This window comes from Cyanistes caeruleus, chromosome 20 (genome assembly GCF_971803275.1).
Source record: "Cyanistes caeruleus chromosome 20, bCyaCae1.hap1.1, whole genome shotgun sequence".
NCBI lineage: Eukaryota > Metazoa > Chordata > Aves > Passeriformes > Paridae > Cyanistes > Cyanistes caeruleus.
In genome coordinates this window covers 4,637,811-4,664,120 of record NC_141720.1, presented here as the reverse complement: position 1 = coordinate 4,664,120, position 26,310 = coordinate 4,637,811, and the positions used below count along the sequence as shown (strand labels likewise).

The 26,310-nt window shown below is 45.6% G+C and overlaps 2 protein-coding genes across 35 annotated transcripts in view; one reads left to right on the top strand and one right to left on the bottom strand.

The window, feature by feature from the left end:
* DNM1 (dynamin 1) overlaps window positions 1-5,388 on the top strand; it is a 64,882-nt gene extending 59,494 nt beyond the window's left edge. For 11 of the 21 annotated variants that reach the window (XR_015278130.1, XM_086857985.1, XM_086857982.1 and 8 more), the window contains one exon: window positions 3,361-5,388. Coding sequence is in view for 13 of the 21 variants with exons in the window: in XM_086857985.1 (XP_086714111.1) it covers window positions 3,361-3,433 (73 nt within the window). In the remaining 8 variants the exon portion in view is untranslated. The remainder of the gene's footprint in view (window positions 1-3,360) is intronic. The other 10 variants (XM_086857988.1, XM_086857977.1, XM_086857990.1 and 7 more) reach the window with 5 other exon arrangements.
* A 1,678-nt stretch (window positions 5,389-7,066) lies between these two features.
* Window positions 7,067-26,222, bottom strand: GOLGA2 (golgin A2). 14 transcript variants are annotated; one of them, XM_086857962.1, is made up of 28 exons: window positions 25,977-26,125; window positions 24,645-24,767; window positions 24,233-24,313; window positions 20,755-20,889; window positions 20,107-20,150; window positions 19,920-19,983; window positions 19,400-19,459; window positions 18,842-18,922; window positions 17,079-17,117; window positions 16,520-16,582; window positions 16,192-16,285; window positions 15,443-15,549; window positions 14,845-14,903; window positions 14,481-14,622; window positions 13,396-13,485; window positions 13,121-13,228; window positions 12,937-13,024; window positions 12,089-12,435; window positions 11,199-11,312; window positions 10,696-10,920; window positions 10,351-10,450; window positions 10,192-10,271; window positions 9,472-9,625; window positions 9,265-9,332; window positions 8,880-8,982; window positions 8,521-8,627; window positions 8,198-8,366; window positions 7,067-8,091 (listed from the first exon to the last, which is right to left on the bottom strand). In XM_086857962.1, the coding sequence occupies exons 1-28, from the start codon at window positions 26,022-26,024 to the stop codon at window positions 7,844-7,846; spliced, it is 3,141 nt and encodes a 1,046-aa protein (XP_086714088.1). In that variant the 5' UTR covers window positions 26,025-26,125; the 3' UTR covers window positions 7,067-7,843. The 14 variants fall into 14 exon arrangements, with proteins under 14 accessions (XP_086714088.1, XP_086714087.1, XP_086714089.1 ...); XM_086857961.1 differs by having other exon boundaries at window positions 12,089-12,432; window positions 25,977-26,124; XM_086857963.1 differs by lacking the exon at window positions 24,233-24,313 and having other exon boundaries at window positions 25,977-26,222.
* Between the last annotated feature and the right edge of the window lie 88 nt (window positions 26,223-26,310).

Genomic DNA, 26,310 nt, shown 5'->3' with positions numbered 1-26,310 from the left:
CTAGTGCTCATGGAAGTCAAGAGGAGTTTGGGTCATTAATATCAGGACTTCCATGTCTGAGTGCAGGGTAACTCTGACATTGAATGTTCCCTATTACCCTTGTGTCCCATCATCAGATAGATGTGAACTCCCTTTGTTCTTTCCTTGACCCTTTACCTTCTAGGTTACTCTCCTACTTCCATTCGAACTGCCTTCTCTCCTCTGCCTGCTTGCCCCTGCAGGAGAAAGGGTGTAGTGATCTGTGTCCCTCAAACACTCTGCCCTGAGCTCCAGCCCATTTCCCTGTCCTCTCTTTCCCTGCATTTTGCAGTATTGTAGTGTTTCAGTGATGTAGCAGGGTGTGGGTTTGTGCTGTGTACTGCTCATCCTGTTAGCATCAGTGGGGGTGTGAAGATGGACATTAGCAAATTCTCCCGAGTCCTTTTCTTGGGAGCTCCAGCCCTTATTGATAAAGAGGTACATAGAGCAAAACAGGGCAGGTGTGGGTTTTTTGGACCCCTTCTCTCTTCCTCTGTGGATGTTTCATGACAGAGGAGTGGAGCAGCAGCACTCCTGCAGATTCCCTTGCTGCTGGTTGTGGCAGAGAGATCTGGGGGCGAGGAGAACATGCTGAAATTTCACTTTAATAGGAGTAGCAGAAGTTCAAGCCCCTCTTCTGGGGCAGGGGAGTCCCAGCCCATCTTGCAGTAGATGGTGTCTGTTACTGCTGCACAGAACTGCAGTTAGAGAGCTGAGAGGTGCCACATTGCAGTGATTGCTCATGATTGACATCTTCGAGGATGTCATCGTCAACCCTCCTCATTGATGACACACTGCAGAGGTGTTGGAGTAATCAGCAGTTTCCTCCAATATTCTGCCTACTGCAGACATCCCTGACAGCCCTGGAAACATGCATCCTGAGTGAACAACCTTGGGAAGGAGCCTTGCTGTTGTCTGTACCCCATTCTGGGACTCGCTGTTATGGGGCATTCTGTTTTTAATCTGGCATAAAGAGCACCAAGGAAATAAAAATGTTCAAAAAACCAAAACAAATGAACAAAAACAAAAAAACACCTGAAAACCCCAAACAAACAAAAAAAGAACCCCAAATGATCCAAAAAATTACACCCAAAACGTTATGCAGTCCAAGAGAATAAACATAATATTTTCCCACCTCTGTTAGAGCTTTATAAATGGAACTCCCTATGAGCCCAGTGGTTCTTAGATAGGATTAGCTCAGTGTTCTCTTTGGGTATGGCCTGAAAGACTGACTTCAAAGAATGTGACAGTCACTGTAGCTCATCTCCCTGGGCTGCTGCCAGGGCTCAGGTCTTCCTTCTCATGTACTGGGGACATCCACAGGCTTCCCTCTGAGCAAAACTTTGTTCCTTTTCCTGATAGAGAAAAGTGACTTTTCAGTGATATAAAAAGGCTTGACTAGCAATGTAGTCAGACTGAAATAGCATTTTGGGGGTAAATGTTGCCTGAGAGACATCTCTGTCCCTTTTAGTGCTGGGAAAGTTTTCAGACTTTTCTAACCTTACCAGGCAGATTCTGTAAGCATCTCCAAAACCTCAACAGAAACAGCCTACAAGTTTAGAAAGTGACAGCCCCACACCCTAAAATGCTTTGAATGCCGAGAGAAATAAGTCTGCAAAAATCATAGTACATCACAAAAAAGCAGTCCATTTACCTGTGAGTTACTTGTGCTCCTTTCAGCCCTATTTATCCTGCTAGGGTCAAGTGGCCACTCCTGCCAGAACACTTTACATACTCTGGTGACTTCAAGCACCCTTTTCATGTGAACCCTCAGAGGCTTTTAGCACACCCTGTGCAAACTCCTGAAATGCAAACAGTCTGTCAACCTTATAAAAAAATGCCTTCTAACATGATGATGCAACAGCATCTCACTAAATGTTGAGCTGAAGTTCTCTAAGGTTTTATTTCATGTGCTGTTGCTGTTCCAATAACAGTTGAAAAGGGTTGGTGTGGCATTTACACCATGAGCACCCTTAGAGATAATGCACAGATCCCACATGTCATGAAGCTCTGAGGCTTAATAGATCTGGAGCAGTAAGTTCTGCTGAGGTTTAATAAACAGGACTGGAGAGTTGTTCTGGTTTATTTGCTAAATGAGACAACTTGATCCAGTTTATAGGAGTGTAACTCCTCTAGTTCCAGTGTGATTCTAGACTACCGGTACAAATATCCTCCTCTGCCCCTCTCCCCCCACTCCTCTCAGCCCCTGTGTCAGGAGAGGGCCTTCATTTCTAGCAGTGAGTTGATTCTCTGTAATCTAAATCTTGTCAGTGTAGTTATTGAGGCATTAATTTTGTGACAGCTGGTTCTGTATGATCAGTGCAACGGCTTACCTTCCATTTGGTCTACATGCTGTTGGCTTTGCTCTTTGCATTTCAGGCAGTTTGGACATTAAAACTACTCTGGCTTGGTACTGGACAATTTATATATCTTAAGGAAACACCAGCAAAATGCAGTTGAGGTTGCAGACACTGCAGGGGCATGCTTTAAAGGAAAAACACAGATTGGACTCAGTCTTACAGAACACATTTTTATTTATAGCCTTCTTACAGCCTGTAGTCTAGGACTGAAGTGATATTTAAGGTAATGAGCTGAGAGCCATGTCAAGGGTGTTGTTTTGTATGTTTTTTGTCGCAGCTTTTTTTTCCCCCCAGTCCCTTACAGGAAGGAGATTCTAAAACACTTAATTCATGCAGAGGACAAACACTTAAGTTGCTGCCCATTTATGTAGCTAAAGTATCAGCAAAAGAGTTGGAACAGATGGAGTAGGAGTAGCCAAAGTTCATTTTATTGAAGTAGAAGCTGCATTTGCTCTGCAGAAACTGGAAAATTGAAAGCTGTAAGCTTGCCCCTGGCATCCAAATCAGCTTCATGTCAGAATAGGGAATCTCAGGCTTGCAGTAGCTTTGAGGGCAGGGGAAGAAGGTGCTCCTCCAAACCAGCCAAGAACCTCTGGCAGCAGCGCGTCTCAGAGGACCCCATCCATGCTGTGTGACTGTCATGTGCTTGATACAGGAGCTCACTGTTGTCCATGCTTCTCCACTCAGCCCAGAGCCACAGCACTTACTGGCAGTAAATCTCTGCACTTCCAAATTTCAGAGGGAAGCAAAACTGGCAGTCCAGGGTATTGTTCTAGTGATGATCTGTGCAGAAAGGCCAGTGTGAGGCTGAGTAGAAGTCTTTGAGTCTCCTTTGTGGAGCTGCACTCTCTGAGGGTTTGTGCCTCAGGTTGGATTCTTTTGCTGGCTCACGCAAAGTGGAGAAGCATGTGTGGTTGTGACTGCAATTGCTGTGCTAACCACAGTGTGTGTTCTCTTGTTTTTGTTTCCTGCTTTTTCACAGCAGAAGGGGCCCCGCCTCACCTACTCGACCTACCATAATCCGACCGGCTGAACCGTCCCTCTTAGATTTATAACTTGAGGCTGTAGACAGCTGGCGACGAGTGCCGTGCTGGTGGCTTCCCCATTCCACCCTCCCTTCCACAGCCACAGTCACTCCTCTCATCCATCCCACATCCCTGCCTCCCACCACCCTTCCCCGGTGTGTCGTAAAACTCTAGCCTAGTGATTGAGCTCTTCGTCTTCGCTCGTGCGTCCTGTATTGCTTTGTGAGCATAGAGTAGCCTTCATTCAGTGGCATGGATCCCTGAAGTACACAGGCTCCTTGGAGAGATCAGCCACAGGGACGTCCTTAGGTCCAAGTGGTGGCTGTCCGTCCAGTAATTCCATCTGCCTAGTCTAGCCTGGACAAGTGTCCTGCCTGCAAAAGTTAGCTGTAGCACCCAGGACTGAGCTGTAGCTGTTTTCTTTCCTTGTAGTTTAAGACAAAAACGTGGCTTAGCAAAAATATGCTGTCAAAACACATGACACCTGTTAGGAACAGATTAAATGTCCTGTGTATTAGCTTGACTCTCTAAGGTGCAAAAATTTCATGTTGGGAACAGTGCAATCAACTTCATATTAAAGTGAGGCAGGAGATCAGCAAAGGGGGGGGAATCAATGGATCAGCCCAGTCCTGTCAGAGTGAAGTCTGAGATAGCGCACACACCTCAGCGTGCAGGGAGCTCACAGACCTGCTCACACTTGGCTCCTGGAGCCGGGCATTCCTACTGGGGACACACTGGCTCCTGCCAGCAGTTGTCTTGCATCACCATTTTTGGCTGACTTTCCTGAACCCAGCAGGGCGAGGGGAATAGACACGCTGCTCCCCCCTTGCAAACGGACAGCCAAATGTTTCAGGGAGTTTGCTGTGTGGTGTTTTGTTGAAAATATTTCTGCTATGAACTAAGCACATCTTTCAGTGTTTTTGGGGTACTGTGGTGACTTCTTCCGTAGCCTTTTCTTGCATGTGGATGGTACGTGTTTGGGGAAACTTGTAACCGTTGTTGATCACAACTCATCTTAAGGTTTGGTTTTTACTTTTCATGCTACATGTATTTAAAAAAAACCAAAAAAACAAAAAAAAAACCTACTTGAGAATTAAAAAAATTATCAACCCTGTACATCTCAGATGTCATGTCTCTACCAGAGCTAAATGAACCACCTTTGTTGCAGGCTGTCCTCCAGGCCTGATTCCTGTTGCAGTTTCTCTCATTTCAGTGCTATTATTCTTAATTTCTGTTGTGGATCCTCTATTGTTCTGATGCCAGTTCCTTTCTGTATTTTAACTATTGTTTTACTACTTTTCCCCCTTCTCCTTCCCTTTTTCTTTGTTTTTCTTGTCTCTAACCTCCAGCCGGCCGGGTAAGGCCAGTCCCGCCCGCCCGGAGAGCCCAAAACCACCATTTGACATGTAGGCCTGCTCCCTCTGAGACTCTTTGCCTGCCTCTTAGCTGTTCTGTCCTGGAATGGTCTGACTCGAATCTCACACATGGCTTGTTTTGTTTGTAACTTGTGACACACACATATCAGATGTGATTGTAGTGAAACTGTTTTTGGGGTTTTTTTGTTTGGGTTTTTTTTTTCTTTTTTTTCTTCCCAGCTGCTTAAAGGAGTTAAACAAGTATATTGTAGTAATGAGAAACATATCTTTACTGTTATAAATATCTATAAATATATATATAAGATGAAAAATCTATATATGTCCAGGTGTTAAAAGCCATTTGTGCTTCCATGTGAATTTTAGGAAATACTTAAGTAGGAAAAGAATATCTATATACATATATATATACACACACATCCAAAAGTTAACCAAATCCCAATGTTGAGTTTTTGAGCTGATTGTTAAATTCTCTGCTGTGTGCAGTTGGGTTATTGTATTACCCCAGACTTGTGGGTGAACTGTCTCAGTGCTGGTAGTAGCTGTGATGCAGTTTGTGATCTACCTGTCACTCTTGTTTATTGGATGAAATAAACTCTCATTTCTGTATAACGAAGGTCTCCATGACTAGAATAAAACCATCTCTCTTTCTCTCGCTTTTTCTCTGGGTGGCTTTCAAGCTGTGTTTGATTATAACCTGATGTTTTCATTCCATAGTGAACAAGCTGTACATGCAATCAGAAGTTGTCACTGATAGGGAAGGTGAAGCAGATCTGCATCAGCCCTGAGTGGCTAGGAATTGCAGTAGAATGAAACAGCTTGTCAGGTGCAGAAAGGTAAATCCCTGTGCAGAAGGAATTGTGTGGAGGTGCTTCAGAGATGGGGGCATACAGAAGGTGGGAGTTAGCACACAAATTGCTTCTTAAAGGGGATTTTTGCCTGTAGTTCTTGTGGAGCACTGCAAATGGACATTGAGTAAAGGTAAGGTCCAGGAATCACTCCTGAAAGGGGTCAGGGTCAAAAATGAAGCTGAAGCTGGGGTCTGGATATAAAATGCTAGCCAAGAACCACCTCTCAGGCTTGTCAGCAGTCTGTACAGAAAACATTCATGAAAGCTCAGTGGAAATGGCTTCACTGTCAGGGCAGGTGCTTTCAATAATTCATTCATTCTTCTCTTTTTCTGGCCAAATTTCAAGGTGGTCTGTGCAGAAGAAATACCTCTAGTCAGTATCCCTCTGAATAAGTTTATTCAGAAAGCAAATTTGTAGCAGGGTTAAGTCACCTCTGCAACAGACCACAGACCTTCTTCACTGGACTTGTCTCCTTCACAGTTGAGAGTAAACACCCAGTATTTATTCCTTTTACAATAATACTGTCTTGAATCACAGCCCTTCTTCTATTAGTTATGATACAGATTTATAAATAGCCTGAGCAGCTCTTAACACTGAACAGGCTTAGTTTCTCCTGAAGTAATATACATCATTTTACACAGATAAAGAATGTACAGACCCCATGCTCTGGGGAGTCAAATCACTTGGGCTGAAGAACTCGCACAACTCCTGCCATTTGAATGAAAGTTCAAATCCAGCTTCCCCTGGGGGCTCACAGGAAAGCACTGATTGTGCTGTGTGTCCCTTTTTTCATTTGTATTTGGAAATACCAAGATATGAACCATTTAAAAAAAACAGCCCACACATGATCTGCCTTTGGCAGTAGAAGAGAAGCTCTTGGCTATGCTGCTGTAAAGTTTCACCAACTTGGACATGAAGAAATGAACCATCTCTCATGTTGAACAGACACAAATGTGTGTTTCTCTGCTTGCATCTCAGCAGGTGACAGGGTGGCAGCTGATGCTGTTTCAGGCAGCAGCACAAATTCCTGTGTTGGATTACACAGCTCCAATGATCAGGTCCCTTTAATCTCCCCTGTGGTTTCCCTCAAAACTCCACTGTTGACAACACCCATCCTAAGAACAGGGAGTTCTTGCCTGAAGGCAGATTCACTTGCAGGATATCCACATGCAGTTCACATGGCATAAACTTCCACACCCAGATTTGTTTTGCTTCTGCTTCAGGGAGCTCTCTTCTCCCTCCATGTTCTGTTTCCTCCTTAGTATCAGGGCTATGGCTTCAAGGCAGGGCCAGGTACTACCACACTTGTTGCTGCATGTCCCAGGACCTTAAACATGGACCATGGGCTCTTAGTTTCCACTCATCTCCTGCAATACTTACCAAAATGGGAGAAGAGGAAAGTTCAGGGATGGAGAACTAGAACCCCTAAAGCCCAGAAATTCAAAATGAAGCATGTTTATTAAGTGGTTTCCTTTTACTTATTTCTCCCATTTCTTAAAATAAATAAAACCTTCAGACACATACAAGTGAAACACATCATCCTTCAAAGTGCAGTTACATTTCCACCCCACTCCCAAGAATCACATAAAGCTTTGTCAAGTAACCAAAAGACTCCTCAATGTTCCCATCGGTCCCTTCCCCTGGCAATGAGAACAGGCTGTGCTGCCCAGGAGCCGCTTGCAGGGGTCCTGTTCTGAAATACAGGTGCAAGAGGCAGGGCTACAGCAGGAAGGGGGAGTTCAGGATACGTAGTATGAAAACAAACCCAAGCTGCTGAGAGTCCAAAGAGTCCATTACCAGAACAGTTAGTTACTTTGGGAGCCCTGGAAGAACTGGGCTGACAGGCATGAGTGATGGATCAGAACCATGTGAAGCTCCTGTGGTAGCAGAGTCTGGGACAAGGGATTAAGTCATTTTGCCAAGTCATGGACTCCATTTGCCCCCAGTCTGGGCCTAGCCTAGGTGATGTGGCAGCACCAGCTGTCTCCCAGGATGAGTTAAGAGTCTGCCTGTACTCCAAGCACAGCAAGTAACAGAACAAAGAGAAAGAGAAGATGAGGTCTGATGCTTGAATTCCATTTGATACAATCTCTCTTTACTGATGTCTTTAGGAACCTGTTCTCACCAAGGGCACTGAGCAGAGGTATGGGCAGGTACAAGTCCATCAAGTCCTTTCAGGCCCACAGAAAGCTGCTGTCAGTAAGACATAGCACCACTTAAACTACCATGATTTTGACCTCATCGTTCTCATCAGCACGGTAGAAGAAGGGAATGCACGGGTTTTCCAGCAGGGAGCCCAGCCTCTCCTGAGGGTTCTGGATTTCTCTGAGAAGCTGCATTATTTGCTTTGCTGTGGGGTCCTCTTGGTTTGGCTGAGCAGCTTTGCTGTCAGCAGGGGGGAAACCGGATTGATGAACAGCAGCCTCTTGCTCTGCTTCATCTGACAGATTCACCTCTCGTAACCCTGCAAGGAGCACAGACAAGGCAGGCAGGTAACTCCTCCCATCCACATACAAGGCTGAGAGCAGGGGCTGTTCCCCTGCACAGAGCTTGTCCTGGCTGCAGCTCACCTGCTCCATCAGTGGCATTCAGCTCAATGCGCCTTTCTGCTGGAAGCACACCTTCAGTCTGGCTCGCCAACAACTCTGGGTTCTGAGCAGCTGCTACATACTTGCTGTACCATTCATTTCTTTCCCTCACCAGGCGCATCACTAAGTCCTGCAGTTCCAGTAGTTTCATCTGTACCAAAGTAAAGGAAAGCCCATGAAACATGCACACGAACACCACTGTGGTTTGCAGTCCTACTCCTGTCGCCGAATTAGCAAATGAACAAAGGTTTGCACTGCCCCAGGCCCACCCTGCTTGGAGTAGTACCACAGAAAAGAGTCCTTGCCTTCATCTCTTCCTTGTCCTGGGCCAACCTGCTGATATACTCTTCTTTCTCCTGGTGCCGCTGTTTGAGGATAGCCCTTTGACTCTGGTACAGTGCAATGTACTCCCCTGGAACACAAGAGAAGCCTCAGGAGTATCTGCAAGATTGGGGTATGAACCCTATAGTGAGGTATGAGGCATGAGGACCCAGGAAATCCAGCCCTGGAGTGGAGACGTAGCCCAGTTAGGCAGCAGTAGGAGACATAGAAGACTTCATAGTTTGAGGGCTCCAGCTCTTAAAGCTGTTTGGGGACCTTCTACTCCCCACATAAATAAGGCACTAAGCGAGCTCTAGTCTGTGCTGGTGCTGCCTAGACATACCAATGGTGTCAGTCTCTCCAGACAGCTGGATGCAGCGGTGCTCCAGCTCCTCCAGACGCTCCTTCAGATCTGCCTTCTCACGCATCAGCTCTGTGAAACGCAGCTGTACACACAAAGTGGGGTCAGTCACCTGGGCTCTCACACACAGATAACATCCATGCTAAAGATATCACCCCCATGACACTGGTCTGAGCCTGAGGAACAAATCCTGCTCCTTTACAACCAAGCAGTGAGCAAGCTTTTTAGGATGGAGCATCTTTTTATGGAATATCTGCTGCTTATTCCACTACAATCTGTTGTGTTGTGTTGTGTTTGTCTGACACTGGATCCTAGTCTGGCTGAGAAAGTGTAATAGGGCTGAAACAACATGAGATGCTTTGCTTACCTGTAGCTTGTCCATGGCAGTTTTCAAAGCCTCATGAACCTCCACTGGAACAGTATCCATAATGGAGCCTGGAAGGGATGTGTGCAATTTACAGTTTCTCCTGGGGCAGGATGCACTCACAGACCCAAAGGTCTGTCTCAGAGCAGCCATGGCCAGCTGGCCCAGCACCTCATGGTCACACTGTCCCCAAACTTGCTGAGACTTTACCTGTATCCAGCGTGACGTGATGTTGCTGCTCCTGCCTAAGAGCTGTGATTTGCTGCAGGAGGGTTCTGCATTGCTGCTTCTGAGCAGCCAGCTGCTTCCTCAGATCTTCTCGTTCCTGCTCCACTTGGGACATGGCAGAGGTCACAAAAGTGACCTAAGAAGAATTTCAGGGTATGGACATTAGTGCTTCCCCTGTGTTCAGCAGGATCTGTGGTGCATCTCAGGACAGAGTAACAGTTCACCCCATTTTATTTATGAGTGTGAAACCAAATAACTGTGACTGCCCTGGAACTAAGCCAGGTAGCAGCTACTGCCTCTTCTCATTCCCAATTAGTGCAGGTTAAAACCTGGGTCCCTTGAGAACTGTTTGACTGCAGTATTATGACTGTACTTGCTGATAAATCTTGTAGATATTTGACACCATTTCCAAGTTGCCTTCCAAACAAGAGAACATCATCATCAAAGCCCCATTAAAGAGCTGCTCTGCCAGCTGAGTTGTCATCATAAGGAAACCAATGCCAGATTTTCAACCTGTCTTGCAAGAATGCTGCAGAAGTCTTGGCTTTGCTGCTATGCATGAGGAACTGTTGCACTTCCCTCATGATTGCACTCAACTGATAGGATAACAGCTGATAAACCTCTCTTCAATTTAACTGCTTTCCTTTTCCAGATACTTGTTAAGAACTAAAACCAAAGGCTTTTCTACCCTTTACGACTCACCATTTCTTCATGGCTTTCAAACTTCTCTGGGATCACAAGAGAAGGTTTTTGGATTTCTTCAGTCATTGCTTCATCGCCTTCTGTAAAAGAAGGAAGGTGAACAAGGAGGCAATGCTGCAGAGAACCCAGCTCTGCCTTCTCCTTGATGTAGCCACTCACCTTCCAGTTGGTGCAAAATCCTGCCATCCATTTCTGCTGCCAGCTGACTGATCTGGGCCTGCAGCTCTTTGTTTTCCTTGGCTACAGCTTCTAGGCTTTCCTGCAAGAGATAAGCAGAAGATCACAAAAATCTGCACAAGCCGGACTGCAAACAGTCACTCCATCTTCAGACAGTAGCACCACACACACAAACAACAAGCAGTGCTTTTAGCTCCAGACAGGTACCACTTGTCTGTAGAGCACAGGGTGTAATCACAGCCCCACAGAACAGCCCAGGTGGAAGGGACTGGCCAAATCTCTCACTGATTACCTCCCATCTTTCCACTTGTCCCTTTTTACTGTTACCTTCGTCTGCTGCAGCTCTTTCAGGTGCATTTCCACTGTCACCTTCCCCTGGACCTCCTCATGCTGCAGGCGATCCATGAGCTGTGTCTGAAGCAGGAACTGCTTGTGCAGCTCATCCTTCTCGGCAGCGAGCTGCTGGAAGGCCAGGGTGTACTGCTGCAGGTGGCTGTAGCACTGGTCCCGCTGCTCCTGCAGGCCACGGGCCTCCTGTGTCTTCAGCTCCAGCTGAGAGAACAAGATCAAACCACCACATCAAACCCTTTCTGCCAGAAAAGCTGATCTGTGTGACATGATCCAAACTGTCAACATTGTCCCAAAGCCACCAACCAGGCAGACAGCCACCATCTGCCTCCACATGCTGGTACCCCACATCAGGCAGCAGATGATAGGGGAAGGCTTCCAGCCAGATCTTTACAATACCCATTTCCATCCTTCCATCAGTGTCTGGGAAGTTGCCAGCAATTTGCACAATCCAGCCCTGCCATCCCACTGCTGGTCCTCACCGTCTCTTTGAGCTCTGCCAGGTCCTCCTGCAGCTGCCCAAGCTTCTTGGCCAGCTCTTTCTTCACGTGTTGCTCTGACTGTAGGGCACTTGTAACCTCCATGTTTTCATTTGTCTGCAAGACAAACACAACTGTGTAAGGAAACTGCCCCAGCCACCATGAAACAGGCTCTCAATAAACTATGTTAGTTCCCAGTACAACAGGGTGCCATCCCTTGTGTTTTTCTGGACTGTAACTGAAGGCCATAAATTGACTGTTTAGGACAGTAAATACCTTACAGAAAGGTTCACAAGATGGGAGAAGAGCAAGGAAAGAGCCAGGGGAATCAGTGCTGGGACAGTGCCAAGAAGAGGCCTGGCACATAAAGCAGCCTGTCAGCTCCAAAGCAGATGGGTGGTATGAATATCCCAAAGAGAGCCACAGACATTCAAAACCAAGGAGTTCAAAAAGGACTAAAGAAAAAAACCAAACAGCTAGACCATGTGTCAGTCTGCTAGGGCCCCAGAGAGGAAGGTGTTACATTGGAAGAAGCAAAGCAAGAGTAAGGACTCAGTTCCAGGATGGGTAAGAATGACAGCAGCAGGAGAGAATGCTATTGAGAACTTCCTCATAGGCAAATACAAGGGAACAGGAAATGGGTATCTTCAGGTGAAAGGGCAAGAGGAATACCCGGGGACAGAAACAGACTGACTGCTAGGGGATGAGAAGGAAAAGAAAACAGTTCTGGACAAAGATACTGGTTCATATACACTATGTATCAAAGGATGGAGCAGCCACAAACTCAGAGGGTAAGAGAGGGATAATGCTGCTGCCAGTTTTTCACATCTGCACTACAAAAGGATTGCACCAGTGAGGAAAGCAAAGGGAAAAGATGCATGGAAGAGACCTACCAGTTTGACAAACCCATTCTGCAGCTCAGCCAGCTGCTCCTTCAGATCCCGGTTCTGGCTCAGTGCCCTACTGATTGTGGCCTTGTCACTCTGCATGTCCTCCAGGATCTGCTGTCTGTCCACAGCCTCCTCACTGTAGCGCTGCACAGCCTTTTCCAGCTCCAGCAGCCGCTCCTCCTGCTCCCTGTTGAGGTGGCTCAGCTGCTCGTTGTCACGGACCTGGGCCTGGTACTGCCCATGCAGCTCCTCCTTCTCCTGCTGCAGCCGCTGGATCTCCTCCTGCAGACTGAGCTCAGCTGCTGTGGGCCCTGGCAGTGAGGGAGGCTCAATATCCATGGGCTTCACTGCTGTGGAAATGCAATCAGAAGGGGCTCAGTCACAGGGAAAATGGCTGGGTGAGACACATTCCTGCTGGATACACAAAGCACACCCCAGCCCATGGGGCTCTGTGACCCAGAAGGGATCACCAGCTGCAGTATCCAACCCTCAGTGCACAGCACTGAGAGGAAAAAAGAACAAACCTACCCCAAACCCAAGCATTGCTTGCTGCTGTCTGCTACTGACTTCCTCACAACCCTAGCAGGAGCCTCCTGCCTTCCCAAACATCTGGGCCAGAAAGACTAACAGTACAGTCAGGCCAATACTATAGACACAACCAGGCTGCTGGTCCATTCATACCAGGACTTCAGTTGCTGTTTCCCAGGATAAAGGGGTTCTTGGGGTCACCTGGTCTTCATCTGCCTTCCCAGCATCAGACCAACTTGCACCTCCTGTGCAGAAGCATCTGTACAGCAGGACAGTTATCCAGCTCCACTCTGCAGTGGGAAGCCCCACTTTAGAAGCCCTACCTGATGTGCTTAACAGCTCTGTAACATTGTCTTCCAGCTCCTGAATTCTGGCCATGTGTTTCTCCTTCTCCTCTGCCATTGTGTGGACCTGCAAGGCCACACAAATGAAAATTACAACAACATTGATGAGGTATTTCTTGCTGCCTGTGTTTGTCCAGAGCTGGGATGCTGCCCCCAGGGTTACCTGCTCAGAGAGCTGCTGCACCCGCTGTTGCCAAGCGCTCCCCTCCTCCTTCAGTTTCTCCACATACTGATCTCTTTCTGCCTGCAGCTGGTGAAGTGACTCTGAGAGCTGTTCAAAACAAAATCAAACAACATCATATTGGCTAAATAAATTTGGTTTAAGGGATAAAACTTGAAGAAATCAGTGTTAGTACGAAGCTCAGACTACATTTTTCTGCCCCACAAGTTTCCTTAAAGACATCAAAGATTTGGATCATATTTCATACAACCTCTTACCTGAGCTACCTGGGTTTCCAGGCTTGCCCTCTCCTCCAGAGCCATCTGCAGCTGCTGGTTTGCATCCAGACTCCCTCCCTGGCTCGAGAACTGTTAAAAAATCAGAAAGTTAAGGCAAAATGTTAATATTCATTGCCTGCACAGCCTTTTCCCTGAGAGTAACCTGCCACGTGATCTATAGTTCTTTAAAATGCTCCAACTCATAGTGAAGTCCAGTGTGAAAAAAAAATAGGGGGATTAAAAACAAAAAGCTGAGATTTTAGTCCTGTAAAAATGGCTGAATGGGCAGCTCCTCCCTACCAATTTTAAATTTACTGGTTTTTTTAATTAAGAAAATAGGATTCAATCAAACTTTGGCACAGAAATTTTGTGCCTTTCCAGAGTCTGCATTATACAGCCGTATCAGATGGTATAAAAGCCTGTGACCTTAAAAGTTGTCAGACATGTCAGGAATTTAAAGCCAGTGTCTGGAGCATGTCAGTTGACTGAGCAGCAAGGCTGGTTCATCTGAGGCACAGCACTTTTCCCAGAAGAGAAGCAGTTGGCTTAATTTCAAGGGTAACTTAAGACACAGTCTAGGAATTAAAAAAAAAGAGTATTTTCTTCCCTCCAGGCTCAGGGTCACACCAGGCTTGCTCTCTGACCTGCTAACAGCTGGCTCCATGCATTCTTTCCCCAGCTGACTTGAAGCTGCCACTGTCCAATTGACCATGTTCCTCTGGTGGGAATAAACACCACCCTACTCAGCTGGTTATTCAGTGAGACTGCACAACTAAATAACCAAAATCCTGAACAGTTACAATCAGAAAAGTTACTGTATTTCCACATTTCACCCTCTCTCATAGTACAACAGTTTTAGCAGACTAATGTCACATTGCTTTTCAATCAGTGAGTGCTTTGCAGTTAATTTACAGCTCCAACACCTTAGAGTACAAACTTTCTGTTCCCCTGAGGCCTTACAGAAAGCTTATTTCTAGAAGGATTTCTTGATGAGATTTCATGCCTTCCTTTAAAGCCAAGAGTTAAGTTTTGCCCCCTCTCTCAGAAGGAAGTATGGCAGTGTCATCAGTGTCCTCTGCCCTCACCTGTTGAATCATCAGTTCAGCCATTTCCAATTTCTTCTGCAAATCTTCCACATCCAACTTCATAGCTGAGTTCTGGGACACCAGGGAGTGAACTTTCTCTGACAGCTCTGAATTCTGCTGTTTTATTTCCTCACTACTTTTGCTAGAACAAAGAAAAAATTAAAGTGGCTCTGGGTCTGCTGATTTCCAGATCATAAATCTACAAACTAGTGCTTCCAGCCAACTAGAAGCACAGAAACATCACATCTAGTGACTACTTTTTTTTTTTTTTTTTTAACTTAATATCCAGCCTCCCAAGTCACCACCTGTGGTCTTTGCCTGTTGTTTTGTGACTCTTCTGCAATAATGAGTAGAAAGGACTTACCTTCGTTTGTACAGTTCCAGTTTCAGGTTGTCTCGCTCCTTCACTAACTCTTTATTATGCTGGAGAAAAAGGAAATTATTGATTAATCTATAGACTTCATCCAAAAAATAACGTATTAAAAAAATACTTTATTTCACCTTTAACAGATCAGCTAAAACAGAAAAGGTCATAACTTCAGCAAAAGCTCAGGACAGGTTTGCTTAGAACCTCCTGAATTTTCCAGGAAGAAGTCTGCTCAGTCTTTTCAAATGTGATGCTACAAATATTTCTGCAAACTTCTGGATTAAAGACATTACTAGAGTGTGTGTTTGATGGAGATTTCTGGGACAAGGTGTCTCTCTTGTGTGGAGCTGCCAGACTAATGAATGAGGGGCCAGATCTGAAGACACCAACTGGACCATATGATTAGTCACAGAAACTTGAATGAAGTTTGCCTTGATGATGGGGAATACAGGGCTTTAAAAGGTTAATTAACAATTAACAAGGTTAATTTCTACCTCTTCTCCAAGCAGGGACTGCAGACTTTGCAGCAGTGTAGTAATAAGCAAACAGCCAAAGGCAGAGCTGCTGGTTAAGCATAAACAGAGGTGACTCTTACCTTCTCTGACTGCTTTTGCTGCATGGAGATGGAGGACAAAGTGCGCTCCAGCTCTGAGACTCGCTGGCGAGAGGAATGTAAACGGGCAGCAAGGCTTTCAGCTTCTCCTGGACAAGTCAGAGCACAGTCAGTTGGGGCTAGACCACAAAGAGCATTTTGGAACTGGCTGAACAGCACTTTCTACTTTGTCAACAAGCTCTTGAGGCAGCACAGAACTTTGTAAATCAGCAGAGCTGGCTCCACTCCTGGCTTTACAGGTGATTCACTAACAGCCCTGGGAGCACAGCTCTCTCTAACTACCAGCATCACTTTTAGAGGGAGATGATGAAACTTCCTTTACAGAACAATACACATTATGTTGTTTGGGGTTTTCTTTTTCCTATCAGAATAAATTGCTCAAGTGTAGCTCAGAATAAAAGGCCTGGCTAAAACCTAGATTAACATGACAGCTGTGTGGGAGGCAGGGCAGGAAAGGGAAATCAAGTTTTAAAAGAATTAGAAAGGAATGATCTGGGGTAGTCACCAGGCCCAACAGAGCTGACAAGGCTTTAGTGATGCACCGAAGAACCTCAACTGCCATGAGACCAACATGCTCCCACTTGGGGACAGCTACAATGACAGCACCAGTGCCAAAGGCTGCTCATGGAGGGGTCAGGGAGTGCTGTGAGCTGGCTGCCAGCAACTGCTGTGCTTGTGATTTGCTATCCACAGTTCAACCACCAGCTTGAGCTGCAGAGATAGTCACATACCTGATTTCTGCCGTGCAGCTTGCTGAGTATGGCCAAGGGCTGTCTGCAACTCAGACTTCTCAGAAACAAGAATTCCAATAGTCTGGATATGAACCTTAGGGAAAGGAAAATCAGCTCAGCACAAAACTTTACTTGACACTGCAACATCACTGTTATCACAAAAGGACAATTCAGTAAAGTGTTCTTGCAGTTAATTACAGTCTGGCTGACACTTGCAGTTTTGCTGAAGGAATGGACTTCTGCCTTACAGGATAAGGACTATGTGTGCTCAATAATCCACAAAACAGCAGAAGTCAGGTATATTACTGTAAGGGAGGCTCTGCCTTACCTGTAACTGTTCCCTCAGTGCTGCTTGCTCTTTAGAAAATTTCTGTTCAAACTCCTTCTTTTCCTGTAGAAACAAATAATGCTGGGTCAGCAAAAATATGCAGATAATTAACCCTTCTTTTACATCAAACTATAAAAACAGGAATTAATTTGTACTATTTTAGCATTTAAATGTTGCCAGTATTTTTAAAGATACACTTAATCTTCCATTATTTGTACTACTAATCATTTTTCCATCCCAGACCAGCAGCAACAGCACAGTACAATCATTGCAGCATGCATGTGGCAGTGTTGGAATGGCAAGGACCTAAACTGTAACCCCCTGCCCCCACTGCACTCCTGCAACTTGAGCATATAAATATTAGCTTTGGACAAAATAAGACTGCTGCTTATCAGGCCCAACTTGTGAAGTCAATATATTAAATCTTATGCTACAAAAAAACCTGAATCTAACACAAGACAAGATCATGCACACTTGTGCCACAATCCATTGTGTTTTCTAGTACTCAGAGAAACAGATACCTATTTCTGTATCTATCCAAAAATAGGACACACTTTACCTTCTCCAGCTGATTGACTGCTTCTTGGTTCTGCTGTTTCTGTGGAAGAAAATTGATGTGCTAATATTAAGAGAAAATATTCTTATACTTCTGAAACACATTTTCACTTCAATGAAGTAGAATATATGCCCAGTTAATGCAAGGAGAATTTCCATTTCTGTAGAAGACTAGGAAGTTCATCTTAGCTATTAAAAGTAAGAGATTTGGGGCTCCCTTCACTAATACATGTGATATGTTTTTCATTGTCCAGTTCATTATTACAGGTCTCCTCCAATACCTCTGCTGAAACCCCTGTATTGTTCCTATCTGAGCATCCAGCAACTTCAGTTTAAACTTGCAATTTCCCACATCTCTGCACTTAATCATAGTCAAACTGGTGTGTTACGAAAATCAGCAAAAATGTTTTCAATAAAAGATAAATACCTAAATCCCAAAGCAAAAGTCCTTTCCTTGAAGTGATTCCTTAGACCTCTATCCCAGTTAACAACTGGCCAAGTCATGCAGTGCCGCACGTACATTGGCAGGCTCCCACCAAGGTGGAATGAGACGCAGCTGAAGCCAGATGCAAGGAAATAATTCTGTCCCAGACAATTTCAGTCTTATGGGTGAAGTACTGGAGATCTGTGACTGCACAAAGTGCAGCTGTAGGTGTGAAGGGGACAAAGGCTGCCCAGGCTGCCACCAAACCCTGTTTGCCCTTTGCTGCTGTTGTCTCCCTGGCAGTTTTCTCACAGATGCCTCTTAAGTAACTACATAATTAGTATTTTTTCCTATTCCCAAATGATGAATATTGGCCAAGGTGTTTCTTTATTACCACTACTACCTCAGTGCATTTTGAAACATGACTGCAGAGGGAAAGGTGATGAGGTTTTGATTTTAGCAATGCCAGCACACAACATAACCAGGAAAAGCAAAGGCAAGAGCACAAATGCAGCAAAGGCCATACAGAGCTCCAGACAAATAGAAAAGCTGGCAAGCAATGAGAATCCTGGGTGGGCAATATACTCTACCTCTGCAGCCCAACTAGAACACAAAAAGAACAGAAGAAAAATAATCCAAAACCAAAAATGAAACAAAAAGAGGGGTGATGGGGTAGACTGGGAAATGCTAAACTTTGGGAAAAGTGTAGTTTTAGAGAGGAACAAAATGGGGGAAAGTATTCACACAAGAAAGACTCTTTTCAGCCTGGAACAGATCCACTTAGCTGCATTTTTTGCAGTGTTAAGGCTGAAGGCTGAAAAGCAGCAGCAGGAATCCATGCAGGCCACAGGACAAAGCAGTTCATTCATTGTGCCAAGAGAAGCTAAGGATATGATCAGAAAACAGCCCCAGGCTCTCTTGGACCTATTGCTCCCACTCTGCTGATATATTTAGAACAGCATCACCACCTGCAGTAACAGGTTTTCACACTGCTGCCAGCACCAGAATTCTGTATTTCAAAGATTCAGAGCAGGACCAGAAATAGCTGTTTTATGAGGATACTTATCATCTAGGGACAGTGTGAGGAGATCAACAGAGCACACTTAAATGGAAACAACAAAACTCTGTTTCTGCTTCCTCAGATGAGCCATCACACTCACAAGAAGCCTTAGGCTTTGATCCTCTCACAGGTTTTCCATCCAGCCCATTTTGTTCCATACAAAGTGCTGTGTAAGCAGCCTGCCTTGTAGCACTGTGGGGGAACCCGTAACCTTGCAGACACCCAGAGAGCGTGGAGGAGCAGCAAAGACAATGTCAAACTGGTTGGTTGGATTGTTTCTTACCAATTCCTCTATCTTTGTAACGAGCTGTTTGTTAGTTAGATTGCTGGAATCCAGGGCTACTGCCAGCTCCTGGTAACGTGTCTGACGGGCACATGCATATAGGAGAAAAAGGAAGGAGCAGAAGAGGAGGAGGGAAGGAAAAAAAGCAATAATTAAAAAGGACAGAAAAATAAATCATTATCATTATTTGATATAATCAGATTCTCCAAACAAAACAAAATCTGGGGTTTGAACAAAAGCTGCTGGGATGTCAACCTATTTTATCCGTTTCTGCTGAGGCCTCATTTTGACATAAAAGTGAGTCAGAAATAAGAACTGCAGTTGCATGGAAGCCAGATTATCCCCAGTCCCCAAACTGGGAACATCTCCAATAACTGCCTCTGACTGCTGTGCTCACAGCTACCCAATTACAGCCCCAGGTGACACTACACAGTGATGTATGTGACCTGTGCATTCAGTTAGGCCTCCCTAACACTTGTGTAAGCACAGAATCCAAACAAGTGATCAATGGCAGCAAATAAGAAAAATAAAAAACATGACAGACTGAGAAAAACTTACTTCCATTTCCTTAATATTTGTGGAAGAAACAGCACTTTCTCCATTCACATATGATGTAGACTAGAAGTAAATCAAGTAAGTCAGTTTTAGTCACCAAGGCAAATCACTATTAGGTAAGATCCCATTATAACAGTAACACTCCTTATAGCACCTGTCACTTCAAACGACCACACACAGGCACAGAAAACACTTTTCTGGCTCAGGATAGACGCTGGCTGCCCCTGTGACAGGCTGATGTGAATTATTCAGACTGACTTCATATTCTTTTCCAGTAAATCAAGAGTACATCTTTCTATGAATATGTACAATTCATTCATCCCACTCTGCTTTTTCTTCCTACTGCTGAAATCTTACATTCCTAAACCAGGATTTTTTGCGCCTCAATGTTTAATTATCACATTGGTTAGTAGGATGCCTGCAGACGTCTCTGAGATTGAAGAGTGTTTCCTTGAACTGTCTGCCTAAAGTTCCACATCAAACACCTAGAGAATTAATGGGACAAATGGATGAAAAGGCATACCTGGGAAACCAGGCCATTGAGTTGTTCAGACAACTGACGGAGACCCTCTGTTGACGAGAAAGACCTGGGAACAAAGACCTGGCAATGAAAACCTCTTCCAGAGTGCTGCCCAAATCAGCACAGCATTGGGACAGGAATAAAACCTTAATTGTTGGGATCCTGTTGCAAAGCCAACAGAGACACTCACCTGTTCTCATCCAAAGCATTTTTATGATCTTCAGTTTCATTCATCTGTGGATTAAAACATAAAAAACTTACAAGCCTGTAAAAGATGGGAGTCACACTTATGAATGTGTCACTAAGACTTGATTACACCTGAGCTCAAGTTCCACAGCTCCTGTAATTACTGTTTCCCAAAGGAAGATGAACTTAAAACCACCAACTCAGCCCTGGCTTACACATAATTTCTGAGTGGTGTAAGTCTGGGTTTCCTGGAATAGAGAAATTCAGGTGTATCAGGCTTTATGTCTGCTGTTCCTTTTTACCAGGATAATCAACACTTCACTGGAAAAAAACTACAACTGAATATTCAATTAGTAAAAGGAAATACAGACTGATTGGACTGGAGACCTGTCTTATTAAGGGTACTTTCTGGTAATGAAACAGGAGAGAATGGGAAGGAAAACAGCTTCGGAAGCCGCAGGCATGCTAGTACTCCTTCTGCTCTCACAGACAGATGATGACTGCATGGAGAGTGGAGAATGTAGTATTTTTAACAGGAGAAAATCTGAACTAGTCATGTCATATTTATGAAGGTCATCTTTCTCCACACTAATGTGGCATCACTAACCAATATTCAGTTGTTCAATGGCAGTATTGATGATAAGTCACAAACCTGTGTCAGCTGCATGCTCTCAGGAGCAGGCAGAACAGAACCACAACTAGGGAGGCTGTTGCTGTTAGATAGCACAGGGACATCAGGAGCAAGCTGTTCAGCACTACGAGTGGCAACATCACTGTCAAAGTATGCCTGTCACAAAACACAGCACAGGATTACAGCCTTCATGCAAAATGAACAAACACACACACCAACACATCACCTTGTGGCCTGCCTGTGAACACCAGACAGATGTGAACAGTCATTAAGAAACATGTGGAAGGGAACCTGTGTTCTCCCCAGAGCAAAGAGGTGGCTGCATCAGCCACAGACAAACACTGTCCCAGAGTGTGTCCTTTCATAAAGAACCAGTGTCCCACAATCCAACTCCCTTGTTTTAACACAGGGCAATAACGTCACCCAAACTCTAAATTCACACATGAGGATTCACTGCAAAAGATTCACCAAAAATCAAGTAAGGGCAAAGCCAAATATCGCTCTACTTTGAAAAGTACCACCTTCAAGGTGTTCCTGGGGAAAACACAGATCATGGTATGCAAATGAAGATGGAAAAGAACAGGGGAGTAACTACTTGAAAATTGGGTTAGTCAGACTCAAGTGCTCTGTCTAAAACTCAGTGAAATTTGTGGCATGCCATGACCCACCAGTTTGGAAACAGGACATTTATGAACAGGCCAGAGGGAGGGTGGCTGGGAGCAGGTGCATGTGGCCCTGCTGTAGCCATGGATCCCATGACTAGAAGGATCTAAATAGAAAAGAGAAGCGCCAAAAAACTATTTCTGGACAGCAAGTTCCCATCCAGCCTCTGTGGGAGGATGGATGGCATCTGCAGCCCCCTCTACGAAGCCACACTGCACTGGACCATTTAATCTCCTTGCCCAGCACTAGAGCCATAAAGGTCCAGCACTGCTCTTGTGTTTTATAGCAATTTGATTGATTTCATCATCCAGCTCTGGTAAGTCATCACTTAAAAACACAACAAAACAAATGAGATAATCTTTCAGCATTCAGCCCCACCAATATACTGCAGCTCTCTGCAATTCCACCTGGAAAAGCTCCCTTTTACTTCAGTTAGTTCCTTCTTAGCACTTCATAGGAACCAAGAAATCTCTCTCTCTCTCGGCATTCCCTGTTTACCTGCTCAGCACTTCACTCTCTAATCCAGCAGCAAGGTTAAAACAGCAACAGGGGAGACAGATTTAATGAAGTGAGTAAGTTGGAAGACTACAAAGGGAAAACAAGAATTTTCTGAATTTCTTTTTAGCAGGACAGGTACTGATGCTCTGAAGGAGCAATATATGTTAGGTGCTTATTAGGAAGGTCAGAAACTCCCTCACTTCTTCCATCTAAAGATTTCTTCACCTTTATCAATCACACACTCATCAATATAAACATCAGAGGTACAGGAGGAATTAATTCCCCAGTGCATCTCAAAATGATCATTTCTTCTGATCAGAACATTTTTTCTGCTAATACTTCCAAGATGCAGAAACCAGTAATGTTCCTTAACTTCAAGAACTCCTTCCTTCTTTCTTCAAAAGGAGCAGTTTTGCAATAAACTGTCAAAAACTCCAAAACTATTTGAACAATCGAATTTGTTGAAAACAGAAGGCATTAGAAGCAAAACACTTCTACAGAAATTATGCATTGTGACATTCCAATAATGTAGAATAAGAAGTCAGTAATTCTGTTCAGCTTAGCATGTAGTAGGATCCATTTGCTTTCACACAAAGGCTTCTACTTTGCTGTTTTTCCTCTGTTTCAGAGCCAAGAAAGCTGAAGTGAGAGAAGGGAGGGCTCTGCCTCACATGAGACACCAATGGCAGCAGCAGCTCAGCTGCCAATGATCAGCTTTTCTGCCCTATTAGCATCAAATTTCTAAACAGCATTTTCCTGACTCAGGATTTTTACAAGACAGCAACTGGAATGAGAAATTGTTCTTTCATTGCATATTGTAGTTAAAGATTTGTTTTCAAATAATTCCTAAAACCCCAGGCAGAACAATCAAAAAATTCCTTAATAGCCAATCAGATCAAACTATCTCTGAGGAAAAGAGGAAAAAAAAAAAAAGAGAAAACAAGAATGAATAGAGCAATAAATTCTCCCTTTGCAAAACATGACTAAAGCTGTAGACATAGGTAGGCCTTCACTGCAAGGCTAAGTGTCACCTCAGCAACAGCACTGGACCACCTACCTTCATCTCACCCTCCAATGGGAAACAAGTCTCTTTCTCCAAAATTTAAGTTATTCTGAGCTTACAAGTATTAACTGAAAACTGTCCCCAGAACAGCAGTGATGTTTCAGTCACAACACAACTTTTTTGAGGCATACCCAGCACCCCAAAGCTGGCAGTGTCTCTTCACATCACTTGAGTTCTACTGGTACAGAATCTACACAACACAGTCCAGCTGGTGGAACTTTGTGCATCAGACGTATTATTACACAAAAGAAAAAAAAAGGAAAAAAGGATACAAAGGTAATTCACAACATTCTACCTTGCAGGTTTCACTTCATCTGTCAGGTACCCCATGTGATTACTGTAGTTATATTTATTGCTGGAGACCCATAGACATGCAGTAAATATAACAATGAGCTACTTTATGACAACTCCATTGAAACAATGGTAGGGAAATAAGCTACCAAAATGATGCAAGTGAAATGAAAAGCAGAGCTTTGGTACAACAAAACTGGAAGAACATTCTGGGCTACAAAATTTAACTTCTCTGAGTTCCTATCACAGTTTGGGCCTTATTTTAAATAAACTGACTGTCTGAAAAGAAATATTTTTAAAAGGCTGTTTGCTCATGTATGCTCCTGAACACTTTTCTCTTGCTTCTTGGCATACTTCCTACCCTTTCCTCTTCAGGATCTTGGGAATGTGAAGACGCTAAAGCCTGTACATGCCTGGCTTTGAAGTCTCTGACTTCCTGCCTAAGCATATTTACACCCCTGGTCCTTGCCAGACTGTACATCACCTGTGCCAGCTTCATCTCCTGTCATAAAAGGAGTGGCTGGAATAACCAGCCAGTGCAGCTGTTTGCCTGGAGATGAGCAGAAACATGCCCTTCAGAAACCAAGCTCCAGGAAACAAAGCCATGACACTCAGAGCAGGAGAAATACATTATAAAGAAACACTACCTCTACCTAGTGCAGTTTTCCTCAGCTGTTAAATGAGTTTACTGCCTCACCCCAAATTCCTGTTTTCCTCCAAGCTCAACTGTCTCAAGAAACACTTTTTAACAAGGCTCACTTTTTGACATGTTAACTTTGACACAAACCAGAAGGAAAACAAGCACTTAACAAGCAATGGTAACAAAGGGCTCCACGTTAATGAAAACAGCAACAAAACTGAAGCAACTGACAATGGATGTGTGAGGACAAAGCTCCATCCCGGAGATGGAGCTCAGTGTGAAGAGAACCCGAAGCATGCAGGAGGGAGAGCGAGTCGCTGCGAGGGACACAAGCACTGCCTCACCTTCCTCTTGTCCAATGAGGGTATGGCTACCCCATTGGAGCGGTTAAGGTCTGACACCAGCACCTTCAGAATGTTCTGAATCTACAGGAGGCGAAAGAAAACGGGAAAGAGAAACGGCTCAGAGAAGGACAGAGAGAAAATGTCAATCCAAGGCAGCCAAGGAACCAGCCTCGTCCAGCTCGTGAGATCCACATGCCCTCAGCCCAGCAGCTCTGGGCACACCCAGGGCACCATCAGACAGACTCTGACGCCAGCTGCACCTTCCAGAACAGGCAGCTGCCAACTACTGTAGCACACTTCATACAGCACCTACATCACTCAGCTCTTACCCCAGCACAACCACTTCCAGCTCCGGTCAGATTGTCCAGAAAACCAAAGAAGAGGGAGGTGGCAAATGATTTGAGACACTCACATTCTCTGGAGGCTGCTGGTCATCAGTGGTGGGAGTCGCAGGTCTGCTGCCTTCCTTAGTTTTGCGTTTTTTCTTAGTTCCTGCAGTTGCTCCAGGGCTGTTCTTCTGCTGATATTCCTTCAACTGTGAAGAGAAGAACAATCTGAAGAATTCTCCAAAGAGAATATGCTTTCTACAACCCCAAAAAACCCTCAAAACCTAACTTCACTAGTAAAAATATAAGTGTAAGGACAAGAGAAATGCTTTTCCATTAATTCATCCATCTGGGGGGAAAACATGAATCAAAATAAGCCCAGAGAAGGCTAAAGTAAGACCAAAGGATAGGTTTATGCTAAGAGTTGTAAACATTCAACTTTTGTTTACAGCCAATGCTGTTCCTGGGAAATTATTTGATACTCCATAGTGCAACTAAAAGGAGATTGAAAACACTGGTTTCAGGCACTTTTAAGTTTATAAGTAAGAGCAATAAGGCAAAATTAATAAAGGACAATTAATCCTGCATGCAAAGTTAAAAAGCACAGCCTGATAGTGAAATATTCCACTCCACGAAACATTTTATGAAGGACAATTGCAATCCCCACGCTAGACACTGCAAAAACTAAGAACTAAGGGGAGAAACAATCTACAAATGATTTTTAATCGCATCCACTTCGCCCAGGAAGTGCCGGTCTGATAAGATGTAACTCGAATCCCGCCAGGTCTGCCGGCATTTCTGTGCAATTCCTGCACGCCCGAGCCCCAGAGCGGCCGGTCCCGGCAGTTGTTTATGCAAACAACGGCACCCCCGGCCCGCACACCCCGGGCAGGGCACGGCAGGGCAGCGAGGGATGGAGAAGGACGAAAGAGGATCCCATTATTGGTAGGATTTCAAAATGGAAGCCTGAACTGCTCCAGGACACTTTCCCGTTCCCGTGACTTTGACACAGAAGCGCATCCCGCCGGGACGCAGGCAGCCGGGCCGCCCCGAGGGAAAAAATACAGAGAAAAAACAGGGGGAGAAAAAACGGGAGGGATGGGGGAAGGATGGGGGGGGAGACACGACACCCGCACACCAACCCGGGTAACCCTCACAGCACCGCAGCCACCCAGGCCCGGCCTCGCCCCGGCCGCCCGCCGAGAAGGCCGGGCCGCAGCCCCGGACACCCGCAGGCTCCCGGGGCCCCACCGCGGCCGGGCCCGGAGCGAGGGGGCGGCGGCGGCCCGGCCCGCGCCCCTCGGGAGAGGCCGCGCTCGGCCCGGCCCGGGGTCCGGCCCGCGCGGGGCTCGCGGTACGCAGCCGCCCCCAGCTCCGTCGTGTCGTGTCCCGTCCTGCCCGGAGCCCCGGCTCCTCACCTTCTTCTTGGCCGCGGCCAACCGGCTCTGCCTGCTGCCGTCCGCCATGTCCGCCCCGCGCCCGGGCCACGTCAGCCCGCCAGGAGCGGCGCAGGCGGTGGCGGCTCCACCCCCGGCCGGCCCCGCTCCGCCCCGGGACACCCCGGGGTGACACAGCGGGACAGCCCGGCTCCGCCGGGACACCCCTGCCCCGGGACACCCCGGGGTGACACAGCGGGACAGCCCGGCCCCGCGACACGCCGGTCCCCGCGTGACACCCGGCGCCGTCCCGCTGCTGTAGTGACCCGACAGCCCAGAGCAAATGCCGGGAGGGGTCAGCCCGGCTTCCCTCGCC

Coding starts and splice junctions, on each gene's coding strand:
- GOLGA2 (XM_086857962.1), bottom strand. CDS start 26,024: ATGGCGGACGGCAGCAGGCAGAGCCGGTTGGCCGCGGCCAAGAAGAAG. Junction 20,151..20,754: donor AGAGCATGCAGCTGACACAG/GTTTGTGACTTA, acceptor TTTAATCCACAG/ATGAATGAAACTGAAGATCA. Junction 13,229..13,395: donor TGGAAACCCAGGTAGCTCAG/GTAAGAGGTTGT, acceptor TGTTTTGAACAG/CTCTCAGAGTCACTTCACCA.